Source organism: Neophocaena asiaeorientalis, unplaced genomic scaffold (genome assembly GCF_003031525.2).
Source record: "Neophocaena asiaeorientalis asiaeorientalis breed wild unplaced genomic scaffold, Neophocaena_asiaeorientalis_V1.1 scaffold496, whole genome shotgun sequence".
Lineage (NCBI taxonomy): Eukaryota > Metazoa > Chordata > Mammalia > Artiodactyla > Phocoenidae > Neophocaena > Neophocaena asiaeorientalis.
The window spans coordinates 3,583,820-3,611,721 of NW_020174375.1; the positions used below are offsets into that span (position 1 = coordinate 3,583,820).

The window sequence follows — 27,902 nt, forward strand, 5'->3', positions numbered from 1 at the left end:
AGAAAGAAAGAATAAAATACAGTTATTAAAATAGAAAAAAGTTAGTAAAAATAAAAAAGTAATTAAAAAAAGAGAAAGAAGAGAGCAACCAAACCAAAAAGCAGATCCACCAATGATAACAAACGCTAAAAACTATACTAAAAAAAAAGAAAAAAAAGGACAGTGAGTACCCTAGGACAAATGGCAAAAGCGTAGCTGTACAGACAAAATCACACAAAGAAGTATACACACTCACAAAAAGAGAAAAAGGAAGAAAAAATATATAAATATAAAATTAAAAGAAGAGAGCAACCAAATCAATAAACAAATCTACCAGTGCTAATAAGCTCTAAATACTAAACTAAGATAGACATAAAACCAGAAACAAATTAGATACAGAAAGCAAACCCCAAGTCCACTGTTGCTCCCAACGTCCACCGCCTCGATTTGGGATGATTCGTTGTCTATTCAGGTATTCCACAGATGCAGGTACATCAAGTTGATTGTGGAGATTTAATCCGCTGCTCCTGAGGCTGCTGGGAGAGATTTCCCTTTCTCTTCTTTGCTCGCACAGCTCCTGGGGTTCAGCTTTGGATTTGGACCCGCCTCTGTGTGTAGGTCGCCTGAGGGCATCTGTTCCCGCCCAGACAGGACAGGGTTACAGGAGCAGCTGATTAGGGGGCTCTGGCTCACTCAGGCCGCAGGGGAGGAAGGGGTATGGAATGCGGGGCAGAGGCCGGTGTGACGTTGCAACAGCCTGAGTGCCGTCAGTTCTCCCAGGGAAGTTGTCCCTGGATCACGGGACCCTGGCAGTGGCGGGGTGCACAGGCTCCCGGGAGGGGAGGTGTGGATAGTGACCTGTGCTTGCACACAGGCTTCTTGGTAGCTGCAGCAGCAGCCTTAGCGTCTCATGCCTGTGTCTGGGGTCCACGCTGATAGCTGTGGCTTGTACCCGTCTCTGGAGCTCGTTTAGGCAGTGCTCTGAATCCCCTCTCCTCGAGCACCCCAAAACAATGGTCTCTTGCCTCTTAGGCTGGTCCAGACTTTTTCCTGGACTCCCTCCCGGCTAGCTGTGGCACACTAGCCCCCCTTCAGGCTGTGTTCACGCCACCAACTCCAGTCCTCTCCCTGGGATCCAACCGAAGCCCGAGCCTCAGCTCCCAGCCCCCGCCCACCCCGGTGGGTGAGCAGACAAGCCTCTCGGGCTGGTGAGTGCCGGTCGGCACCGATCCTCTGTGCGGGAATCTCTCCACTTTGCCCTCCGCACCCCTGTTGCTGTGCTCTCCTCCGTGGCTCCAAAGTTTACGCCCCCCGCCACCCCCCGTCTCTGCCCATGAAGGGGCTTCCTAGTGTGTGGAAACTTTTCCTACTTCACAGCTCCCTCTCAGAGGTGCAGGTCTCATCCCTATTCTTTTGTCTCTCTTTTTCCTTTTCTCTTTTGCCCTACCCAGGTACGTGGGGAGTTTCTTGCCTTTTGGGAGGTCTGAGGTCTTCTGTCAGTGTTCAGTAGGTTTCAGTAGGAGTTGTTCCACATGTAGGTGTAGTTTTGATGTGTTTATGGGGAGGAAGGTGATCTCCACGTCTTACTCTTCCGCCATCTTGAAGGTGCCCCCTGATTCTTACCTTTTAAATGATAATTAAAAGCTTTCTCATCTTAGACTAGTAAATATTGCTGTTAGAGTGCTACTACTTATTTCCCTAAAAAGAAAAGTTCAGTTTGCTGACTTCTTGAAAAAATTAGAATGAAATTTGGAGTAATTCTCAGGTATAGTATCACGTCCAGCCTCTCTCTCCTTCCGGCTCAGTCCATCCTTAGTGTGTTGACTGTTCTGACATTTCCATTATGACAGCTCAGCTATTAAAGGAGTCAAAGAAATCAAGATGCTAAGCACGAGCAACAAACCCAGTCAAGGGCTTCCCTGGTGGCGCAGTGGTTGAGAGTCCACCTGCCGATGCAGGGGACGCGGGTTCGTGCCCGGGTCCGGGAAGATCCCACATGCCGCGGAGCGGCTGGGCCCGTGAGCCATGGCCGCTGAGCCTGCGCGTCCGGAGCCTGTGCTCCGCAACGGGAGAGGCCACAACAGTGAGAGAGGCCTGCGTACCGCCAAAAAAAAAAAAAAAAACCCAGTCAAGTTGCAAGAAGGGGATTTTCAAACTGAAGGAGTTTCTTCCTGGCCAGGACATCTTTGGTTCCCTGTTGAGTTGAGGGCTGAGCTGTGTCATACGGGGCACAGCCTGCCAAAGGACCACTCTTGTACTTCCACGTCATTCATCTTGCAGATTCTGATACTCACTTGGTACTTGCCCTATGTTGTCAGTGACCCACGGCCTTCATACTAAGTATGCTTGCTTTGTAAACTCTGACCAATCTGTCCAGTATTAAGTATCTTTAAGAATACAACTACTTTTCATTAATCACCCAGCCTTCTCTACTTTCCTCTTCTCTGTTTCTCTTTCCTTTGAAATAGCTCCCTCAGCATTCACTGCATACCCTTATTGCTTCTATTCTGCCCCATTCCCTAATCAGCTAACCTATAGTTAATGTATATATGTACGTTTTATTATTAAAAAGTTCTAGAATCTTGTTTACCAAGTCATTTTTTTAATTGCAAAGAGACTAAGAAGCAGTTTCCTCCTGCCTGCAGTCCCCATATAGATTTGTAGCAAATAGGAATCAGTCTTTAGAAGCTTTAAATCTAAGTACACCCTCTTTCTCTGTGTTATCATAGATCCTATACCTTTTCTCTCCACATTAATATAGGACCAAGACATTTTTTACCAAAACAGACCGTTTTTATCTTTGTTGAAATTCTGTTGAGGCAGCTTTCCGCCCACCCCCTGATAATTATTCCAGGTGTCATAGGGAGCTCCCTAGTGGGCAGTAGTGTGTCTTAGTGGTTAAGAGTGCAGCTCTGAAGCCTACTGCCTGGGTTCCAATCCCAGCTGTGACACTTTTCTGACCTTAGGAAAATAATTTCTCTGTGCCTCCATTTTTTCCTCATTGGTTAAATAGGACTAATAGTAGTAAGAATTAAATGCGAAAAGACACAAGAAAAGGAAGTACCTGATAGGCAATAACATTATCATCAGCCATGGGACCCACAGACCTGACCACACACGCCTCACTTTGAGTATACTCATGGGCCTTGAACTTGTGAACCATAAGCTTCTGACTTGCAACAAAAATCTCATCTTCAGCACTGTGCACCATACGTAGCCATAAGTTTTCAAACTGGTGCCCTTCTCCTAAATTGGTGTCTGCTTTCCATACTAATCATCTAACTATACATTTTAATTTTCCCGTGTCTCGGTGCCTTTTATTGCTTACATAGGCACAGCATTTTCCATTTATTGCCTGATTCACTTATTACCCTCAGACTCATTCGTACTCTCATCCCACATGGCTGTCCAACAGTCACCATTTGCTCACTAATTTATCATTTTGAAGATGGTATTTTATTAATTTCATTTATTTCCGTTGGAATCAAACCCTTCTTATTTGTATTTTCAACATGTGGAATTGCTTTTGTATTTAACAGCCAAAATGGAGTTAGTATTTATAAAACACTCTATACTCTGAAAAACGAGATGGCCAAATGATAGTGACCACTGTTGACTCTAAATGCTGTCCTTCACTTGTGAACAGGGTGAGCGTTCTTTTGTTTCGTACTGAAGCTTTCATAAAGTAAAATTTTACAAGTAGTGGAGCTTCTGTATTTGCTTCTTAGCTGTTCTCTTTGCCTCACCAGTTTCCCTTCCCACAGGTTACAGTACAGCAAAGTAATCTTCACAGAATATTTGTATCATATCACTTCTTTTAGCAGTAGGCTATCTTGCCTTAACTGGTATCTATAGAATTGAGTCATTAAATTCTTCTAATTTGGAATGTGCTCTTTTTACTTCTTTTCAATGAAGGAAATACTATGTTAATAGTCGAGTAAACTTGACTTACATAATGCAGGCCCAAATGTAGGACTTATTTTTTCTGTTTAATAATACCCCATGCCCTATGATGCATTGCTTTAAATTTATGCATTATATCATTTAGGATCATATTGTCTTGTATGTTCTCATACCTGTTTATATGTTTCTTGGATTCAGTTAGTAAGCATAAATCATTTTTACAAAACTTCAGTGTCCATGAGAGCATTAATTTTCTTCATTCTCTTCTTTTGTGCCTTTTTTTTTTTTTTTTTTTTTTTTGCGGTACGCAGGCCTCTCACTGCTGTGGCCTCTCCAGTTGCGGAGCACAGGCTCCGGACGCGCAGCCTCAGCGGCCATGGCTCATGGGCCCAGCCGCTCCGCGGCATGTAGGATCTTCCCGGACCGGGGCACGAACCCGTGTCCCCTGCATCGGCAGGCAGACTCTCAACCACTGCGCCACCAGGGAAGCCCCTCTTAGCCCCTCTTTTGTGCTTTTCGTATTGTATCTTATGTACTTAAGGTGGTCAGTAAACATAGCTGATTTTTACTTACATTTAGTTTTGTGGTTTGTTAAAACCAAAGGCACAAAGATTTCAGGTCCCTTTTAGTCATAAAGTGCCAACAACCCTTGTCAGTTTTGAAAAGAAACCCAATTCTTCATGTGTGGAACAGGAAATTGTACTTTTTCTTTTAAAAGTAGCTCATTTCTAACCATAAATTTCCTTGCGTGCCTCTTTTCTTCAAGCTTTAAAAACCATGAAATCTCAAATTGAAGGGCAGTTTATTCGACGTTACTTTGAAGTTACCCTCTTCTCTCCCATGTAGCCTCTAAAGTAGAGGTTGTTGGACCAGTTTATATTTTTTAAATGGTTGCTTTAAAGATAATAGGTATGATGTACTAATCTAGTTTGAAAACCATAGTTATTTGCTTTTCTGTGGGACTATTGAACAAGTATCAGAATAAACATGAAGAAGTCTTGAGTGTTTCTCAATCAGTTTTATCCTATTTTCTAAACTATACAGTGGGATCTTTGTGTTTTAAACCCGGAAATTATCAAAATCTTATTAAGAACTCCATCAGAGAATCTCTACCTATTTATTCTTCAGTTAATTCTCCTTTTCTTAATTGAGAACATACATGGTAAATTTAAAACTGTATATATTTAGTTTAGCTTTTTAGTACATTTTAACCAGTAGCATTGTAATAATGCCATTTTCTTTTATTTTTCATTCCAAATGTCCTGTACACTAGATTCACTACAAATGAAATAACCTTTTGGGGACTAATCAGATAACCTAATCACTGCATTCTCCTGTGAAGAAGTCTCTATCCAAGTTGAAAGTTGCTACCTTTTTTGAATGAATGTTTAGAACCCTTTTAATTTGGGAGCTTCTGTTTCTGGAGTTATGGGAAATTTATTAAAAGTAGAGTTACATATCATCATCATCATCCAAAATACATGAGCATTTGTTTATATCAAAAGATACTGACTAAAGTAAATTAAATAGATTTTTTTTGGGTAGATATTTGTGTTCTGAGAACAAAAAGTTGATACCGGTTATTAAGAGATATATTAAGGAAGCAAAATGAACAAAGACTAAAATACAGTCATTCCTGCCATAATGCCACGTGTGTGTTCCTGGAAAATCTCACATTCTGCAAAAGTGAACACTAAACTAGCAGTGCTTATGAGAAAGGTAGTGTTGGTACAGATTGCTTCCAGCTGTATAACTTTTTAAGTATAGCCCTACCAAGTAAAATATCGATCCAGATGGCGGCACAGATATCTTCTGACGTTTACACCTAGACCCAGTCCATACTTTGGAGCCATGTACTCTGGAGTTCATACTTCCTCCTTGAAGGTATTTGCTTCTAGTGGAGACCAGTTTAATCAAAACTAAAAACATAATTCGGAGATACCCTTCATCAATTAAGGTGTTTTGTTTTATTTTATTTTGATAGTGGGGAAAGGTGTTCACATCTCCGTCTATACTTGCAGCCTCCCAAGATAGCTTAATATAAAGGAAAGTCAAGTAATTCTTTAAACCAGTAAAAGTAACCACTTCTTGCAGTAAAGGAAGGTGCTTCTGTAGGGGTTTTCTCCTGCCCCTTGTTACTTCAAATCATTAATATGCTGGGAATAAGATCTTTCACAACTTTGCATTATACTGACAAGATTCCTCTATTTGCCAATTACATATAAACTAACTCTGTTGAAGAAATAACCAGACAGTAGCTATTGATAAAATAACTATGTGTAAACAATAGAGAAGATACAGCTAGAATAAATGGAGGTAAGAGAAGGTCAGGTTTGGTACATCCTAAATTGGAGTATAGTCAAAATCTAGAAAGATGAGGTTCAAACTAGCAGAACTAAATAAAAATTTTCTTTAGAGCAAAAAGAAATTCATTCCATAAAGCAATGTTTTGTGAGTATGTATCCCAACCCATGTCAGATAACCAGTTAATTGTGGTATAATTTCCCATTCTTTCAAGAGTGTAATGGTGCCCAGCACATATTAAATGAACAGTCACTGCCCTCTTTCCCATTTAGCCTGAACACTGCCTTAGCAATCATCTCAGTACCTCATTCCAGGCATTACTGCCAACCAATCTGATTTGGCATATCTTGTGACGTTATTTATTAACAACTTGCTGTAATCCAAGCAGTGTGCTAATTCCTTTACCAAAATAATTGTATTTAATTCTTGCAGCACTCTTTGTGGTAGGCAGTTTTTTGAGGAAGTGGATGCTTAAGTATTATCAAACTGATCGCGGGGCTTCCCTGGTGCCGCAGTGGTTGAGAGTCCCCCTGCCGAGGCAGGGGACACGGGTTTGTGCCCCGGTCCAGGAAGATCCCACATGCCGCGGAGCGGCTAGACCCGTGAGCCGTGGCCGCTGAGCCTGCGCATCCGGAGCCTGTGCTCCGCAACGGGAGAGGCCACAACAGTGAGAGGCCCATGTACCGCAAAAAAACAAAAAAAACTGATTGCAATAATAAGTCACCTCAAATCCTTTATGGAAAAGGGTATAATATGAAATGAATAATAGTATAAATATAACAAAATAAGAAAACAGTGAAATTACAGTTGATGGTAGATAGTTAAGCTGAAGTGTTGTTGTAAGTTGGGAATGGGAAATCATTATGAGATACTGAAATAAAGGAAAAATAGAGGACTCAGAAAGCCAGTTGGAAGATCGGGGCAGATGTATAGGAGATAAAGCAAGCCTTGATTTAAGAGGTGGTGAAGGCAGCCTCAGGTTCTGACTTTGAGATTTCTAGTTTTAGCTGCTGTGAGCTTTATTTCTTGTGCTTAAAAAATCCTTGAGATTGCTTGTGGTATTCTTAAAGTAAGTTTCCTTTTTACTTGAATTAGGTGAAATGACTATTCCTTTTGCCAAATATGATGCCTAAGATAATAACCGTTCAGAATATAGAATAAAGAGAAGGATTTGAGAAACACACAGTTCTGATCACGCAGAATTTGAGGTTGGAATGTCCAGTGAGCCCTTGATTATGCAAAATCTCTGGGTTAAAGATTTTTCAACTCATGAACTATAGATCATAGTGGAAATGTAGGAGTGAATGAGATCTTCCATAGAGAGTAAGAAGAGTAGAAGGCTTGGGCATGAACCACATACACCAGTACATCAGGAGCTCTCTGAAGAAGGATCTAGTGCTAGAGAACTAACACTGAATAGTCTGAGTTAGAAGAACCAGAAGAGTGATGTCAGCAAAGTCAAGGTAGTACAGTATCAAGAGGAAAAAATTCACTGTCAGGTGCTCTGGAGAGATCAGGTGCCACTGGGAGTGAGGGTACATTTGATTTGGTGGTGAGCTCAGTGATGGCCTTTGCTTGCTAACACAGTTCTTAAGGGGTAAAGGTAAGAATTGGAAGTGTGATCTCAGTGGGTCAAAGAGAAAATGCAAAGTGATGAAATGTGGAAAAAATGTATCAGTGCATCCTGATAAGTATCAGAAATCTAGTGGAAATATGATGATGAGGGGGGCCATAATTTAGGGCTGAAATAGACCTTAGAGATATCCAAACAGCAACTCCTTATTTTAACACATGAGGAAACCAAGTCTTAAAAAGGTTTAGTCGTTTATTCTGTGGCAAAGCTAATAGTGGCAGATAGAACAGATGGCATCTAGATCTCCTGATTCCAAATCTGCCAGTATATGTAGGCAAACTCTAAGCTCAAAAGGGAGGGAAATTTTTTTATGATTTTTAATGTTGATCACACTGAGCATTTGGATTTATTCTTTCTCATATATAAAAGGGAATAAGTTATGGTTCTGCTAGAGTATATTAATCTACATGCCCAATGTATTAATATTGTACGTATAAAAATGTTGATAAAAAGCCATTGGCTGGATCTAAAACAAAATGCCAAACTCAGTCGTGTTGCAAAATTTAAGCAAAATATGTATTCATAACCCATTAAGAGAAAATAATTTTGTTTTTGATTGGTGAGAATCATTAATATTTTTAAATAATGTTATAAAAGTACTAAGTGAATTAGAAATGTAAAATACTGAATCTTAAAATAACCACTCTTTTTTACGAGTGGTGTGTCTTATCCTTTGGCAATTGTGTGAAAATACTCACAACAGTATTTGTGAGCATCCATACCAGATCATAATTTCTTTAGTCTTTGGTATAAGAGCACCACCTATGGGTTTCTCAGATGTTTGGGGGAAAAAAAGTTAAGCAAAACATAATAAAATTATTTCTAGTTTTTCCCTATAATTAGTCTCTCCATCTCCATTTATTTAAAGGTTAAGAGTTGTTTGCTTTGTCATAGATTATTCCCACCCAGTTTTTGGATGTGTCTCACTGCTGTTAGATCAGCTAATAAGTATTTCAGTACTTATATGCCATTTACAGTGTTATACTTGTAAGTTAAACAGTTTAACTCAAAATTGTATTATTCTCTTTAATGTAAATGAATCTTTTAATGAAAATGAACAGTTTTTTACATCCTGGGGGAGAGATGATCATAGTTTTTGCCAGTTTATTTGTATGTTTGTATCTTCATGAACTTAAGAATTTGTTCAGTATGCTGCTACAAAATGCTTTGGCAAGAGGAGGTAAAGAAAGAAAAAAGGTCTTATAAATGATTTAGGCATCTTTTCATTAATTATTGTGATAATAACTCATTAGAACAAGGTTGGAAGCAAAACTCTGGCACTTCAGTGTTAATAAGCCCAAAATAGAATGACATTTGGATAAATTTAGTCTTTTTCTAAAGTATCAAATTACACTTTTTTGTAAGGGAAATTTTACTTTTAATGAAATTTAACAAAAAAAAATTGGAAGCTTTGTGTGTGGGCAATAAGATGTATGCTTAGGCTCTTGAAATGTTATATCCTTGTGTTTTATGCCATGAATCTCTGTGTTTGAAAAGTGATTAAAATCAAGATCCTTTTGGCAGTATACCCTAATTCCAGACTAGACACATTTTAGGCATGAGCCTGCAGAGGTTTAAAACCTCGATTGCATGTTTTTTTCAGGGAATGGGTTATTCTATAGAAATAAGTGTTGACTCTTTGAGCAGTATAGCTTGCTTTTATTTTGATCATTATGGATACAAACTTTGTAAAATTACTTTCTAGCATAATTACCCTAAGTTGAGCAGACTATAACCTCTGTTACACACACACACACACACACACACACACACAATGGTCGTTTTGGCAGCTGCTCTCCCCACTTCTAATTTGCTCCTTCTAATCTGCTCTTACTTTAAAAATAAGCTAATCCAGTTTGTCAAAATTGTATCAGATAAGAGGTTCCAAGATTTTACATTTTCCTGAAGGTTTAAACATTCATTGCATTTTCTTGTAACCAGTGACTCTTTTACAAATTAAGGGAGAATAAATTGTCAGATTATCAGCTGAATTCTGGATTGGTAAAATGTGAACTGTGAGAGTTCAAGGTAATGAAAGGAGAATAATACAGGGAAAGTGTTGGTAGTAGTTTAAATTTATTCTCTGTTCTAGGATATTTAGATATCTAACCACATCATGCTACTTTAATCACTGACTATTTCAAGCCTTTATTTTTAAAATAATTTAGGAATCATTTATGACCCTGTAATAAAGTTTCGAAGTATTCATGGAATGAATTAAAGAACTGCTTTGAAGTAATTTTGAAGTAATGTTTTGCTGCCTTTATCCAATCATCCACTAACTTCTTAACAACCCAGCATCTTACTGTTAATGTTTATATGTGCTTTCCTTTAATTATTTTGTTCAGAATACTATTTATCTGATTTTTTTTTAATTTAAAGTGTCCAAAAAGTAGTTCAGTAAAGTTGAACTTTAGCTGGTTTATAATAAAATAAATTTAAAAGTGAATTTTGAAAAAAGATAGATGGATCAGCTGATCTCCATGGCTAATGCTAGCAATTTAACAATTTTAATGTTATTCAGAGATCCAATTTGAAAATTTCCACACCTCCCTAAAACGTTGTATTTAATTAGAATAAGATACTTTGACTAAAAGGGAAGAAAATAAAATAATTTCATCAGAATAATAAAAGCTTTTTAAGGTCGGCAATACTATATTTCATTGTATATGATTTGATGTCTGAAGTTTTCTTTTTAAATAAATACTGATTTACTTAATGCTTTGTTTTAAAGTATAATAATTAGCTAAGATTGCTTTGACTATCTTCCAGCTTGTGGAGAAACTCCAGAACAAATTCAAGTACCAAGTGGTATAATCACGAGCCCAGGCTGGCCTTCTGAATATCCTGCCAAAATCAACTGTAGCTGGTTCATAAGGGCAAACCCAGGGGAAATTATTACTATAAGGTAATTCAGATACCTTCCTGTATTATTGTATGATATTTTATTACAAAGTATAAATTCATTTTCCAAGTATCATTGTTCAACATGCAGTAATATAAAAAGATGATTTTTCAGAAAATATAGTAAATTATATTTATCAGTACCATCTTGAGGGTAGGAATAGCAACCCGTTCTTCCTCTTTTATTAGGGCATGTGTTTTGAATATTTTCTAATGGCGGTAATGAATTTGCACTGAGCCATCCGTATTCTTCTAGGCAATTTTTTAACAAAAGGTACACATTTGCAAAACAGCTTATTAGGATCAACAGTGTAATCTTTGGCCATGAGACAAATAAACAGGACTCAGTAATCCACTTGGAGATCTAACCCATAATCTTGGTCTTGTTAGTAGAGTCCTCTACCGTAAGGAGTTAAAACATGATTGTAGGCTACGTCCGTGTATAAAACTTGAAATAAGCTGATGATGGATAAATACTGTGTCTAGAAAAATCTCTTTCTTTCATAGCACTGAGACAATAGAACATTTGTTAAGAATACAAAATGAAAGATACTCCTAGGGGAAATAACCATAAGTTTAAGATCCTAAGAATAAGTATGATATAAATCAGGAAAATTAAGATTATTTTACAGACATTTAAAATTGCGGAGAAAAACTGTGGGAGTAAGATGTTAAGGAGGAAACATTCAGTGGAACTAGATATTGCTTGCTTAAGGAAATTATATCAAAGCTGTTAGAAAAAAAAAAAAAATTGCCTGAAGGGGAGGAAAAAAAATAGTGTACCTAAACAAAGAACCATGACACAGTTAAGAATGCCATTCCTGTCACAGACAGTGCAAAGGCATCTTTGACATTCTTTCATTAATTACATTTTTATAGGTAAGGATCATGGAATTTTAGATTTGGAAGAGACCTTGCAGATCATAGACATATCCCTTAATTTTACAATTTTTTACAAATGAGATTGTAAATTTAGCCTATTTTTGAATCTTTCCATGCTCCTTTTTTATATTCATTAACTAATGAGAAAACCAGTCTCTTGAGGAACACAACTGTAGTCTATCCCGTTTTTTCTGTGGCAGCCGTAAAACAGGGACATATGGTATGTTTTTCTTTGGTTCCTCTCTGCCCCAGGCCACATCTTTTGGAACACTGGAGCTGAGCTTCTGTGGAAGCTGTAACACTCCTCTGTGAGAAGTATGAGCCCTTGCTTGATGGATTGGTAGGATGTACCATTAAGGTTATCCTTCTGCAGCAGTACCAGTGTTGGAATCTGAACAATATGCCTATTTTCTGTTATTTATAACATGACTAAGTACAAATGTGTTTACAAAGTAATATTTTACCATAGGGATTCCAAATATTTTTTAAACATAAAACTAGACTTTTTGGAGATTTTTTTTCTTTTAACCTAAAAATCCAACCCCAAATTAAATTTGCAGCCTACCAGCTCAGTTATGTAAAACTTGGAAATTCTTGCCAGCACAAAGGAGGTGACATGGAATCCTGCCATCTGGTTCTGATCATGTGTTGGATCCTTGAGATTTCACAAAGCTACGCTAAAAACCAAGCAAAATAGTGAAATGCAGAACAATATTGGAGGTGAGCTCCACATCTAAGGGAAGATTTCCTAAATTCTGGATGGAGTTAACAAATTTGGATTTACACAGCTAGCCTCATAAAATCAGAAAGTAATTTTAGTAATCGTCCTAGTTCTTATTGAAACTATTAACATGGTAATACCAAACTTTAAAAAGATGACACACCCACATAATACACAAAGCAAGTCAGGTTTCACTTGTGAACATTGGTGTAATATCTTAAATATATTGTTCAAAAGAAATTTATACCATAATCAAATACAGCTCATTTAGACACACAATTGAGTCAATATTAGGAAATATTAATTTACCATATTAACAAGTCACAGAAAAGGTATATGATTACCTAGACTAGACAGATGTTTTAAAGCTTTTTGGTAAAAACAAAATCAACATTCATTCCTGAGTTTAAACTAATTAAAATCTAGACAAAAGAGAGAAACTAAAATTACCGACTATGAACAAACAATATTTAGACCTCTCTGTGTAAAACTGGTTAAAGATGGTGATATATAAACATTTTTATCCCTTCCCTTTAAATCTTCCCAAATCCACAAAGGCCACCTTATCCACAGGAGGTAGAGGATTGGATTCTGGTTCCCTGCTTGAAGCCAAGGAGTAGGGTCAGGATATTTTGCTCAAGAAAGGAGGCTGAAAAAAACTTCTACTGACCACTGCTTGAACTTTCATGGGGCTGAGAGCTTAGAAAGGTAGGAGACATACCATAATAAATAGGAATTTAACTAAGTCCCCACTGACTCTGTGACCGGGTCTATACTACTACTCTGAACCACCATCCTAGGACTGGTTTTGGGATGGAGACCTAAGTGGAGGTAGCTACAAAACATGCCGTGGGGGAACGTAGGAGAAGATAAAAGTTTAAAAACAAAATAAAAACAGCACCAAAACTCTTTGACAAAAGTGTGCAACCCACATTTCTAGAATGTTTGAAAAACTTTAATACTAACCAAAACAGCCAACAAAATCAAGTTGGAACAGGTTTACTACAGATGTTGTACACTTTAATATATTAGGGTTTTTTTTCTTAACCTTTTTTATGCCACGAACACTTTGGTAGTTTGGTGAAACCTATAGATCCTTTCTCAGAATGTTTTCAAATTTATAAAACAAAACACATAGCATTACAAAGGGAACCAATTATTCCTGAAATATAGCTATCAGGTATTTTTACAAATTTATAATATGATAGTACATATATGCTTATTTATTAACGTATTAGTGAGCAAGCCATGCTTTTAACAATTACTATAATTTCAAAGTGGTTTTGAGTGTAAATAGTTATTCTAGATCTCTATTAAAACTGAAATATAAGATGAAATTATCTGTGATTTCTATTGGTGACAGTGTGAGAGGTACTATAAAAACTATTCATGGGACTTCCCTGGTGGTGCAGTGGTAAGAACCCGCCTGCCAATGCAGGGGACACGGGTTCGATCCCTGGTCCAGGAAGATCCCACATGCTGCGGAGGAACTAAGCCCGTGCGCCACAACTACTGAGCCTGCGCTCTAGAGCCTGAGAGCCACAACTACTGAGCCCATGTGCCACAACTACTGAAGCCCGCATGCCTAGAGCCCATTTTCTGCAACAAGAAGTCACCGCAATAAGAAGCCCACGCACCACAATGAAGGGTAGCCCCCCTCACCGCAAGTAGAGAAAGCCCACATGCAGCAACAAAAACACAACGCAGCCAAAAATAAATAAATAAATTTATTTTAAAAAAGAAAAACTATTCATGGTTTGTTGTACATATTCATAAGTGAAGGAAATGTTAAATTTCAGTTACAGATGGGTGAAAATAAAGTTGTAAATTTTTCTACTGAATTTGAGAATTTGAAAGAATAGAAACACTGAATACTCTTACTTAGACTTTATTAAACCAAAGCAGAGGGAAAGAAACTTTTTAAAAAAACCTTCAAAAACCTAGTAATACAGAAGAATACAGGAAAGGAGGAAAATGAGAACCCCACTCCCCACCCCAAAGACAAAAGCTATTCAATCAAAAAAACTCACTTAACCTTTAAAAGATAGACTATCCAATCAGGTTTATTGGTTGGTTGATTGATATGATTCCTCTCCAATGGGCTTAATAAGAACATACCTAAAACAGCACCAACAGAAAGTCTAAAACATGAGGATAGGAGGGCTTCCCTGGCGGCGCAGTGGTTGAGAGTCCGCCTGCCGATGCAGGGGACACGGGTTCATGACCCGGTCCGGGAGGATCCCACATGCCGCGGAGCGGCTGGGCCCGTGAGCCATGGCCGCTGAGCCTGCGCTTCCGGAGCCTGTGCTCTGCAACGGGAGAGGTCACAACAGTGAGAGGCCCGCATACCGCAAAAAAAAAAAAATGAGGATAGGAAAAGATAAGCTATGGAAGTACAGATCAGGAGAGAGCTAGTGCAGGAAGGTTAACATCAGTTGTAATTAACCTTAAGACACAAAGTATTAGTAACAAATGGAATAATCCACTAGGAAGATAAAATCCTGGTTCAACATTGTGTACCTAATAACACAGCATAAAACATAAGCAAAGCAGACTGTGGGGGGAGTTACCAAGTTTGACCAGGTTTGACTAGTGCACAATTCAGTGGAAGTTTCTAAACATATGTTTTAATCTGAAGTTAATACATTAAACAGGAAAACAGTCAGTAAAAATGGAGAAGATTTGATAAAACTAACAAGCTTGATTCAGTAACGCATGTATTACATAGGTGTTTAATGTTTATACCTATTTCAGTGAATAGAGAATGCACATTTCTTTCAAAGACATATGTGACGTTTATTTAAAATTTGATTATGTATTAACTAAAGGAATTCTGAATGTATTTCCAGACTTTACATCATTCAGATTTCCTCTGATCATAATGCAGTTAAATTAGAAACCAACAATTTAAAAAACCCCATATGTTCAGAAACGTATTCCTAAGTAACTTCTGCATTAAAGATGGAAATCACAATGAAACTCAAAATATTTTTAAATAGCCATAATGAAAGTATTAGATATTAAAACTGTTGGAATACATTGAAAGAGTACTTAGAAAATTTTACAGCTTTAATGCATTGATTTAAAAATTAGTAAGATGGAAAATAAATAAGCTCAGCATTTTCTCAAGAGTTTAGAAGAAAAACTACAGGGTCTTTAGTAGAAAAAATAAAGTTAAGATCAGAAAATAATTAAATAGAAAAAATAACCAAAAACTGGTTTTCTGAAAGAGTGAGGAAAATAGACAAAGACAGATCTCAAGGCAAGAGTGAAGAAAAAAGAGGAAAGGTACAAATAAAATTTTTTTTAAAAAAGTGTCTATAGTTATAAATACAATAATAGAGACTTTAGAAGTCGTAAAGGAATATCATGAATGGTTTATACTGATACTTTTATACAATTAGAAGAAATGAATCATTTTCTACGTGTGTTACCAAAATTGATTCAAGAAGAATTAGAAAACTAATGAATGCAATAGCTATTAAAGAAATTAAATCAACACTCAAAATAAGATTCTACACCCAGATAGTTTTGCAGGCAAGTTTTGCCAAATGAATAGAGAAGCAATTTCCTTAACCTGATAAGTTATCTGTTTAAAAAATTTAAAAATCAAACTTAATATTGAAGTTAATTTTAGCACTAAGGACCAAGACAAGGATACATGCTTTCACTGCTTGTACTTGAACCTCAGTCAATACAACGTTCCAACAAATAAGAGGTTAGTGGTATAAAAAAATGAAAAGGAAGAGGTGAAACTTTCCTTATTTGCCAATACTACACTTACCTACATAGAAAATCCAAACAAATTTAAAGACCACAGATATGAAAATTTAACCAGTTGTATGAAAGTACTATGTAAAGCTTTGCAATGATAAATTTTACTTTCAAGATAAAATGATAATTTCTAAGAAAACTTAAATTATCAAAACTGACTTAACGAGTTTAGGAAAGCTGATTAAACCAAAAGGCATGAAGAAATTGAAAATCTCTACCCTAAATCATCCGTACTCTGAAGAGGCGCAAGGCACAGGTTTGTAAACAGTGTTTTTGCTACATAAACTATTCTGACGCATAAAGAAAGAAAAACTGAAAACTACTTCCACTTGTAAATGTATTTTAAACATCCTAAATGAATATTAGCAAACCAAACCCCTAGTAGTGTATATGTGAAGAGGTATTTATTTCTTTTGTTCTGGATCAGGTCCCTGATTTCATGAATCTTAGTTGATTAAAAGTTGGGAGTTCCCTGGTGGCCTAGTGGTTAGGATTCTGGGCTTTCACTGGCATGGCCCTGTTTCAGTCCCTGGTCGGGGAACTGTGATCCCACAAAGCCAAAAGGTGCAGCAAAAAAAAAAAAAAAAAAGTATATTAAAGGACACTTTGATTACTTCCATATTTTGGCTATTGTAAATAATGCTGCAATGAAATTTGGGGTGCATGTATATTTTCTAATTAGTGTTTTTTTTCTTCCAGTAAATAGCTAGGAGTGGAATTGCTGGATCCTATGGTAGTTCTATTCTTAATTTTTTGAGGAATCTCCATACTGTTTTCCATAGTGGCTACACCGGTTTACGTCTCCACCAACAGTGCACAAAGGTTCCCTTTTATCCACATCCTTGCCAACATGGCTTTGACAATAACCATTCTGACAGATTGTAAGGTGATGTCTCATTGTGGTTTTGAGTTGTATTTCCCTGATGATTAGCAATGCTGAGCATCTCTTCATGTGCCTATTGGCATCTGTGTGTCTTCTTTGGAAAAATGTTAGATCCTCTGTGCATGTTTTAATTGGGATGTTTGTTTTTTTGATATTGAATTGTATGAGTTCTTTATATATTTTGGATTATTAACCCCTTATTGGACATATCATTTGCAAATACATTCTCCCATTCAGCACAGCCACTATGGAAAACAGTATGCAAGTTCCTCAAAAAATTAAAAATAGAATTACCAGACGATCCAGCAGTTCCACTCTTCATATCCAAAGAAAATTTTAAAAAATAATTTGAAAAGATATATGCATCCCAGTGTTCATAGCAGCATTACGTATAGTAGCCAAGACATGAAAGCAACCTAAGTATCCATCAACAGATAAGTGGGTGAAGAAGCTGTGATATAATGTAATATTTCTCAGCTATAAAAGAGTGAAATTTTGCCATTTGCAACAACATGGATGGACCTACACGTTTTTACGCTTAGTGAAATAAGTCAGAGAAAGGCAAATACTGTATGTTTTCAGTTTATATGGAATCTGAAAAATAAAATACATTAACGAATATAACAAAACAGAAACAGACTCACAGATACAGAGATCAAGGAGAGGGACAAGATAGGTGAGGGGTATTAAGAGGTACAGACTACTATGTATAAAATAAATAAGTTACAAGGATGTAATGTGCAGCACAGGGGAATATAGCCACTATGTAATAATAACTTTATATGGTGTATAAGCTGTAAAAATATCGAATCACTGTGTTGTACACCTGAAACTAATATAATACTGTAAGTCAGCTATACTTCAAAAAAAAAAAAACTCCTCAGTAAAAGATATCATTAAGAAAGACTGACAGCACCAACTGTTGGAGAGAATGAGGGTTTGAGTGGATCTACATATATCTTGCGTAACATACATGCCCCAAATAGATACATGTTTATACTATATGAAGAGCTCTTAAATAAGAACAAATTGTAAGGTATGAAGGATATAACAAGGTGATTCACGGAAATAGAAATAGCTAATAAACATAGGAAAAAGTGTTTCAATTTCAGTAAATAAGGAAATGCAAACTAGAACAATGGTAAATCTATTTTATCCACCTAACTGGCAACAAATCTTTAGAAATAAAATGTTTCATTTTGCCAGAGTTGTGGGGTATAAGGTGCTTTTTCATACACACTTGGTGGAATTGTGAGTTGGTATAAACATTTTTCTCAGTGTTGCCATCAAATTTAAAGTGGAATTGTGTCTTTTGACCTAGCAATTCTACTTGTAGAAAAATTTGTCCTAGAGAAATACTTACTCATGTGTGTGTGGAGAGAACATGTATAAGGATTCCAGCCTTGTTCATAATAGTGAAAAACTGGAAGCAGTCAAATTGTCAGCCTTTGTTATAGTTACTCAGAATATTTAAAGAGGAAATATCCTGGTATAATAATCCTTGGATAATTAACTTTATCATCACTTGGCTTAAGGCAGGAATCTCACTTTTCGGTGAGACATGTTAGTAGAAAATGCTATTTTGTTTTTTCTTTTTTCATAGCAGTGGCTAATTTTGTGTGTGGTCCTTATTTGACTTTTCTGCCCTTTATTCATGCCCGTATTTTATGAACTACAAGATAACGTTTGGTTATAAACCAGTTATGAAGAAAAGTATTCCCAAACTCAGGGACTTTTCACTGAAGAAGTTTTTTGTTTGTTCATTTTTAACTTTTTTACTTGGCTCAGGTTTGTGCTATTTGCTCTCCTGAAATGTGAGCTATAAACTCATTAAGCAAGCAGATGAACCAGTCTAATCTAGAGAAGGCAGACTTCCTCTGTGTCCTTCAGTTCATCGAATTCTGGAGTAGTTCAAACAGAGAACAATTTAGGGTGCTAAGAATTAGAAGTGGTCCTTCCTAAACACACACAGGGAGAAGAAAAAGAAAAAAGGTGCCAACTGTCTCCTGTTTTTTAGCGTTATTTTGGAATTTCATGTTACTTATGAAGACGTATTGTTCTGGAACCTGGGAAAGAGATATAAATGTTAGGAACACAGAAGCAGTATTATTATTTGCTGATGATATAGTCGTGGGCCTAGAAGATCCAGGAGAATCAGTGAATATATGGAGGCTTGTAATAAAGTCCTCAGTTACTTTGTATTATTAATGAAATTTTTTTCCAAAATTTCCTTTTCAGTAGCCTTTTCTGACTTTTTATTTGTAGTTTTCAGGATTTTGATATTCAGGGGTCCAGAAGATGCAGTTTGGACTGGTTGACGATAGAAACATACAAGAATATTGAAAGCTACAGAGCCTGTGGTTCTACAATCCCACCACCATATATTTCTTCACAAGACCACGTCTGGATCAGGTTCCATTCCGATGACAGTATCTCTAGGAAGGGTTTCAGACTGGCATACTTTTCAGGTGTGTTTTTAAATAAGAAGAAAGATATGGAACAGAATTCTATAGTATTTACTGCTCAGTCACTTCGGGACTTGCCTTCTAAAAAATGTCCATTTAATTGTGACTCAATCCTCAAGGCAGCTGAGATTGAGGAATTAGAGGCTAAAGGTTCAGGTACCATAGATCCGGGTCTCCAAAAGGCATTTTGTATAATCCTAATAAAATGATTAATTTTACAAACTAAGGTCAGTTTTCTTTTTAAATATTTTGAATACGTTTATTTTAAAAGGAACTTTTCCCCCTCAAGTGTTTACCAGTATCCTGCAAGTTACTTCAGAATGTATTTTTGTGTGTGTGCATTACCCTTGTCTTTACACCTTCAAAGAAAAGACATAATCAATTTCACTTTTGTAGTTTGTAGTATCAGAAGTCTTCTTTTGCTAGTTCTTAAACTTTATCCAAAAAGAGTGAGCAGATCATACAAATATGAAGAACTCAGAACATTAGAGTTATGTAAATTTTTGCTGAAAATCATTTTACATTTTCTGAAATGACATGGTCTCCTTTAGCAACATATGCTGCTTTTTCTCTTTTTTATTAAAAGCACAGTCTTTGTAATATTTACTTAGGTTCTGAAGCACATTTTCTGTCACCTATTTGCCAGTAAATAAAAGTTGTTAATGGAGAGGTAAGCATTGGCCGACATCATCAGTGTGGACTGTAGGAATCTAATGTTTGGTTTTCTTTCCCTACGTCATTGTTACATATTTAAGATAGTCCACTAAGATAATCAGAATTCTATAAACATTTCCATTCTTTTCTCTCTTCTTCCCCCTACTGTTTTGTTGAGTAAATGTATACCTTTAGCTCAGATTCATAAAATATTTTGCAGTTGTATTAAAACAGTTATAAAATGGAAGTACCATGTTGTGGTTACATGAAATGTTAGAAATAGAATAAAGTTAACTTATGATAATCTTAGCAAAAATTTGAGTCTAAATAATGGGCTTGCAAAATATGCTATGATACACATAGCAAAATATTGTGTGTATGTGTTTGTATATATAATTTGAAAAGGTGATTATTATAGAGGAGTTTTTCTTCATTGCAAAATGTTTATACAATAATTTGAAATTCTTAGGCAATACATCCTACTGACTTACGTATCTTACATCACTTTACTAAATGTTCTGCAGTAAAATAGCTTCTGCAAAAACAGGATTGGTCTTTTCTCTTTAGATCAGCTGTAGAGATCTTCATGGAACAAATCATAAGTGGTTAATAAATAGTTGAGTAATCAGTAAGCCAATATTAATTTGCCATTAGAGTTTAACCTATTTTTTGATCAAGCCCAACTATCATTTGGGCTAATCAACATTTACGATAAAAATGCCACTTGTTGTTATATACCCTTTAAAGAGTATGTTTTTTTCCTCCTTATCTCTCCATCTCCCTCCTCACAATGTCCTCCCAGGGAAATCTGAGGAACCAAACTGTGCTTGTGACCAGTTCCGTTGTGGTAATGGAAAGTGTATACCAGCAGCCTGGAAATGCAATAACATGGACGAATGTGGAGATAGTTCTGATGAAGAGATCTGTGCCAAAGAAGTGAATCCTCCAACATCTGCCTCTTTCCAACCCTGTGCTTACAACCAGTTCCAGTGTCTATCTCGGTTTACCAAAGTTTACACTTGCCTCCCCGAATCTTTAAAATGTGATGGGAACATTGACTGCCTTGACCTTGGAGATGAGATAGACTGTGATGTGCCAACCTGTGGGCAGTGGTTAAAATATTTTTATGGTACTTTTAATTCTCCCAATTATCCAGACTTTTATCCTCCCGGAAGCAATTGCACCTGGCTAATAGACACTGGTGATCATCGTAAAGTCATCTTACGCTTCACTGACTTTAAACTTGATGGTACTGGTTATGGTGATTATGTCAAAATATACGATGGATTAGAGGAGAATCCACACAAGCTTTTGCGTGTGTTAACTGCTTTTGATTCTCATGCGCCTCTCACTGTCGTGTCTTCTTCTGGACAGATAAGGGTACATTTCTGTGCCGATAAAGTCAACGCTGCCAGGGGATTTAATGCTACTTACCAAGTAGATGGCTTCTGTTTGCCATGGGAAATACCCTGCGGAGGGAACTGGGGGTGTTATATGGAGCAGCAGCGCTGTGATGGGTATTGGCATTGCCCAAACGGAAGGGATGAAATCAATTGTACCATGTGCCAAAAGGAAGAGTTCCCATGTTCCCGGAACGGCGTCTGTTACCCTCGTTCTGATCGCTGCAACTACCAGAATCATTGCCCAAATGGCTCCGATGAAAAAAACTGCTTTTTTTGCCAGCCAGGAAATTTTCATTGCAAAAACAATCGTTGTGTGTTTGAAAGCTGGGTGTGTGACTCTCAGGACGACTGTGGCGATGGCAGCGATGAGGAGAATTGCCCGGTAATCGTGCCTACCCGAGTCATAACTGCAGCCGTCATAGGGAGCCTTATCTGTGGCCTGTTACTGGTCATTGCCTTGGGATGTACTTGTAAGCTCTATTCTCTGAGAATGTTTGAACGAAGGTCAGTATCAAGACAAAACTATATTGCTTATGCTCTCTACAGTAAAAGCATGGCCCAAATATTTACAACACATTTCTTAATGAGATTAGCAATATATTTTTGTTATATTGTTGAGAAATAAATACCTCTTATGATTTATAAAATGACTGTGAAAAGCCTGTGACTCAAAAGCCTAATAAGAACATTAAAAAACAAATAAATACTAAGAGTTATGAGGTGAAAAAAGCCAATCTGTGTTTATCAGTTCCTGTTTTCAGGTTAATCTGTCTTACAGGAATATTGCAAGCTGTAATTCTCGGTTGTTGCTCTTTAACCTCGGTTTTTATAAATATTAATTCAACAATTCCAGGTAATTTGAGAACCTTCTATGTTGAAAGCATTATACAGGTGAATAGAGAAATGAGTAGGAGTAATCTCATGGGCAATTTACAGTTAGAAGGAATTGGTGGGTAGAATTAGATGGCAAAAAATATAAATGTTGTAAGAGCTATAAAATAAAGTGGTATAAAAGTCGAAGGGTCTCAGTTAAGTAAGAAGTGGTTCAGCGTTAAAGAGTGGCCTTCAGGGAGAGCTGTCTTTCGTGTGGTAGAGGAGAGACTGGACCTGGGAGAAGTTGATGGCAGAGAGGCCTTCTTTTTTTTTTTTTTTTTTTTTTTTTTTTTTTTTTTCCTTTTCCTCTTCTGCGGTACGCGGGCCTCTCACCGCCGCGGCCTCTCCCGTTACGGAGCACAGGCTCCGGACGCGCAGGTTCAGCGGCCATGGCTCAGCGGCCCAGCCGCTCCGCGGCATATGGGACCCTCCCGGACCGGGGCACGAACCCGGGTCCCCTGCATCGGCAGGTGGACTCCCAACCACTGCGCCACCAGGGAAGCCCCAGAGAGGCCTTCTAGAAAGCTCCTGTGGAGACCATGACCGTCAGTCCCAGGAGAATTACAAATGATAGATACAACAAAGAAGTCACATACCAGACAGCTAAGAATAGATGCACAGTATCACAATAACCAAGTGCATCTTATCTTTGGTTCAGTATAAATGGCCAGGAAATGTTTTACTACATTGCAGCATAAGAGTACAATGAAGACCAGAGGCCTTGAGTTTAAGAACAAGTTATTCCAGACAGGGTTTTGGTGACTGATTTCACTCTTTTCCTTATCTGAAAAGTAAATGTGTTGGACTTGCTGAACAAAGTGTCTTCTAAGAATTTTCAAATACTTTCACCTAAAGTCTCAAGCCCCTATGTTCTTAGGGGTTTAAAGATCTAGTACTTTTATCTTTTATGGGGATATCTAACTTATTAAAACTTAGTGGTCCAGGCGCCTAGTGTAAAACCGCATGAGGCTAAACTGTCTGCTTCATCTTTGTGTCCTCAGTGTAGGTAGTACAGATACTCATCATGTTGGCTAAGTAAGCTTTATACAAATGAACAAGTATATTAAAATTCAGATTGTTTTAATTGTTGATAATTTTAAAATTACTGTTTTGGCTTGCCTTTTTCTTTAACCCTTTTCATCCCCCTGTTTCTCTCAAAGATCATTTGAAACACAGTTGTCCAGAGTAGAAGCAGAATTGTTAAGAAGAGAAGCTCCTCCCTCTTATGGACAACTGATTGCTCAGGGTTTAATTCCACCAGTTGAAGATTTTCCTGTTTGTCCACCTAACCAAGTAGGTTACAATTTATTATTTCTCTTTCCGTACCTCTTAAAATGAAATCTATACTTATATAATGGTAAAGTATCCTTGACTGGGTCAGAATTTTTGCAGTCACATTAAGAATTAAATATATGGAGGATTTGAAATTATACAGTTGACCCCTGAACAACGAGGGGGCTAGGGACACCCACCCTCTGTGCAGGTGAAAATTCACATGTAACTTTATAGTCGGACCTCTGTGTCTGGGGCTCAACATCCATAAATTCAACCAACCATGTATCATGTAGTACTATAGAATTTGCTTTGAAAAAAATCCACATATAAGTGGTCCCGTGCATTTCAAGCCCATGTTGTTCAAGGGTCAACTCTGATTGTTTCATTGTATTTTAACAAATTCAAAAGTATACTTTTCACTCTTTACTTCTGATTTGGTTAGGTGATTCTTAAGCATTTTACTGTTTAGGATAATTTAGTGTGTTAAAATTCAAAAGTAAAGTTTGACAACTTATTTTCTACTTGAACTATTTCAAGGGTTTAAAAAGAAATACTAAAGTTGATATGCTTAGTAATAGATTAGTAACATGCTAGATTAAAATAAAAGTTGTTGAAATTAAGTTAACATTTCTACCTGACTTGAGAGAAAACTTCACAGCTGGATTTTACGGTGCTTAAAAATTCATATCATTTTCTTTAAATAGTAACTCATTCTTTATTAATGTTTCTGAATTCTTTAAATTTTTGTGAGCAGTTTTTTACTTCAAGTGTACAGTAAAGTGATCCAGTTATACATATATATATATATGTATTCTTTTTTAGATTCTTTTCCATAATAGATTATTATAAGATACCGAATATAGTTCCCTGCAATTTCTTTTTAAATTTCTTTTTCAGTGCTTACAGTTGTGCCAGGGTTCTTAAGGGCATTAAGGTTTCTACATTTAGAATGTAAATGTATCCGGAAACATTTCTAAAAATTGTTCCCAGTATCAGAATTAAGAAAAATTGATGAACATTGTTTTCCCAGTAATTTAATTCTGTTCAAGATGAAAGACCATTTCCTTTTTGGTAAATAGATTTCCAATTACAGTCGGTCATCTTATTTGAGTCTTTTAGGAAATCTTTGTGAGAATTTGATGTAATTTGCTAAGTAAGTAATTCAGAACTTCCACTGGTTGGAATTTTGTGTGCAACATAGGAAAAACCTACGTTGTGGTTTTTATGTATTGTTGTCCCTGCCGTGGGGAAGGGTTCTTTTTAGGTAGGAATTCAGAGGATGGTTAATTCCATCCACCCACTCCACCATCTATCACCCCACCTCTGTACCCTGAGGCTACCTTCAAGAAGTTAGTCAACTGTGAAGTTAGAGGGAACATAGTCCACACAAGACAGCCCTTACTTCTAAAACCAATTTTAAGTTCAGGGGCTCCCAAACCATCCTCAGGTTTGATAATTCACTGGAAGGACTGAGAACTCATTGAAAGCTGTTTTACTTAATAGTATGCTCTGGTGTAACTATTATTGCAGGGAAAGGATCCAGATTAAATCAGCCAAAGGAAGAGACACGTAGGACAGGGTTCAGGAGGGTACCAAACACAACCCTTCCAATTGTCTTTTCCCCATTAAGTCAGGACAGTGTTATTCTCTCAACACGGGTGTGTGACAATATGCACAAAACATTGCCAACTAGGGAAGCTCACCCAAACTCGGTGTCCAGGGTTTTTATTGGAGCTCCATCACGTAGGCATGATTAATTGCACACGTGGCTGATCCCAGTCTCTAGCCTCTCCAGAGGCTGACTGATTCTGCTGACTCAACACTCCCACGCTACATCACATTGGTGTGGCTCAGAGCCTCCGCCTAAAATGCAGTGCTACTCTCTGGCTGGCCCAAGTCTCCATGCAATGACACTCCTGTCAAAGATGACATTCCAAGGTCTGAGGTCTCATCCTAGAAGTAAAGGGCAAAGGTCATACCTCACTTTGGATAAGGTTTCAGTTCTTTACTACCTAGTACAGCATTTTTGTAGGGTTATAATTTACCCTTGTGAGGGAATTCTGCTTCAACAAAGTTTTAAAATAAAATATGTTTGTAAATGGGAAACTAGATTTTATTCAGTTAATGAGATTACACTCTTATGTTTGAAACTTTTGGTAATAAATTATCAAATTTCCTTATTTGTTTTTAAAAAGAAAAATAGGGCTTCCCTGGTGGCGCAGTGGTTGAGAGTCTGCCTTCCGATGCAGGGGACACGGGTTCGTGCCCCAGTCCGGAAAGATCCCACAGGCCGCGGAGCTGCTGGGCCCGTGAGCCATGGCCGCTGAGCCTGCGCATCCGGAGCCTGTGCTCCGCAACGGGAGAGGCCACAACAGTGAGAGGCCCGCGTACCGCAAAAAAAAAAAAAAAGAAAGAAAAATAATCTTCTGATTACCAACTCATTCAAAATAGCAATCCTTTCTGAAGAATGCTTTTCTTCTGCTTCATAAACTGAAGAAGTATATAAAATTATTCCTAAAACAATCATGAGATCCCCTTGTAGAATCTAATGTTAAATCGGCAATCATTTAATTAAACAGACTTTGAAGCCAGTAGAGAGCTTCATCTCACTGACAGACTGTACTGTTAAAGACAGCTTTGAAGTGTGCTGAAGGCATTGTGGGTGGCAGCTGCATAAGAGGGGAGGATATCTGAAGAGCCTTGTATTCATTTCTGGATTTAATGACAGTGCTCACACAAAGCCTTAGAACGTGAATGCCAGATGAGGAGGACCAAATCTATGGAGTTCAAAGGGATGTGAGCCACTTTTTTTTTTTTTTTCAGTTAGTTTATAGTTACATTCCTAATTGGTGAAAAACCTTACTCATTCATATAGTAAATTTTATGTGCTGATATTCAGATTTCTTATTGACAGTCCGTTATTTACTAAGGCTAGACTATGAAATATTCCTGTGATAGTAACTTCTTAGCTTTCTGTGAATTATATTCCAGGGATTGTGTTCAAAGGGTGTATATGGAAATCACAAATCTATATGGAAAACCTGAGACTAGCTGTACGGTATCAGCTTGGATTTACTTCAGTACCAGTCATAAACAGAGATGGAAAGCATATGTTATCACATCTTCTTATTCTCTTCCCTTCTTTTCTTCTGTGGGGGGAAAGGCAAGAGCCATTCTTTTGGCAGAGGGAAACTGTATCACCGTTTGAAAGGGAGTATATCAATTCACCATTGTTTCTTGGAAATACTGTATTTTAAATACTAAATGCCAGATTGATGAAAGCTGTATTTGTTCCAAGTTTGATTACTCCTTTTTATAACCACTAGGTGGAGCTTAAAGACTGTTTTTGTAAATACTGTAGTGTTTTGTTTTGTTTTTTTAAATCCAATAGTCATTCCTAGAAAAAAGAAAATCCAGATGATTTTTCTTTCAGTTGGGCAATATGGTCACTTCCCATATGCACTAATTTAAAATCACCAATTTTCAAAGAATAAGGTTATAATTTATGTTTAACATGAAGCTGTAGAAAATAAGACTTAAATCTTTAAGATTGAGAAGGAACCCAGATGTCTCAGATGCCATTGAATAGTGCTATAAACAAATTAATTTCTTTGGCTTTTTGTTTCCTGTGCTGCATTACAAATACAGTAATTCCTTTGTTTATGACAATGTAAATAAATCCTCAATATCCACTCATTCAACAAATCCTTGAGAACCAACTGTGAGATATAATTTTTACATGTTTTGGAAGGTTTCAACCTTGTAGATCAAGTCTAACTTGTTCTGTGTTAAAACAAAAAAACAAACAAACAGCCTGGTTTTCACACTCCTTTAGGTCATTTGGAGAATTATTGTAGAGATTCTTCTATCCTCCTAGCTAAAGAAGTATCAAATAATTTTATTTTCCATCTTTGGTGCATTTCTAGGATTGGATTACCATGTGAAGTTTTGAAACAAAATTGCAGTTGTAATTGGCATTAAACATCATTTTAAAGTTCATATATAAAATGAAGTATCAAGAAAATCTTAAACACAGTGAACAGTGATTCAAGTTATAGGTTAGATTCTGGACTGAGGTGAACCTGTATCGATGAGAGAATTTAATTCATCCTCCATAGACCGTAAAATGAGTAATAGAACTTTTATCCACAACACATGCTGAATAGAAAGGTGTTTTCCATCTTAATACCTTGTTGTTAGCTGTCTTAAGATCTTTTCTTTCTTTTTTTTTTTTTTTTTTTTTTTTTTT

The 27,902-nt window shown here is 37.0% G+C and overlaps 1 protein-coding gene across 2 annotated transcripts in view; it reads left to right on the forward strand.

Annotated features, from left to right (window-relative positions):
- The window catches only part of LRP12 (LDL receptor related protein 12), a 79,754-nt gene that overhangs the window by 49,003 nt on the left and 2,849 nt on the right, over positions 1-27,902 (forward strand). For both annotated transcript variants that reach the window (XM_024756337.1, XM_024756336.1), the window contains 4 exons: positions 10,592-10,727; positions 19,249-19,451; positions 20,905-22,009; positions 23,539-23,671. In XM_024756337.1, the coding sequence (XP_024612105.1) occupies positions 10,592-10,727; positions 19,249-19,451; positions 20,905-22,009; positions 23,539-23,671 (1,577 nt within the window). The remainder of the gene's footprint in view (positions 1-10,591; positions 10,728-19,248; positions 19,452-20,904; positions 22,010-23,538; positions 23,672-27,902) is intronic.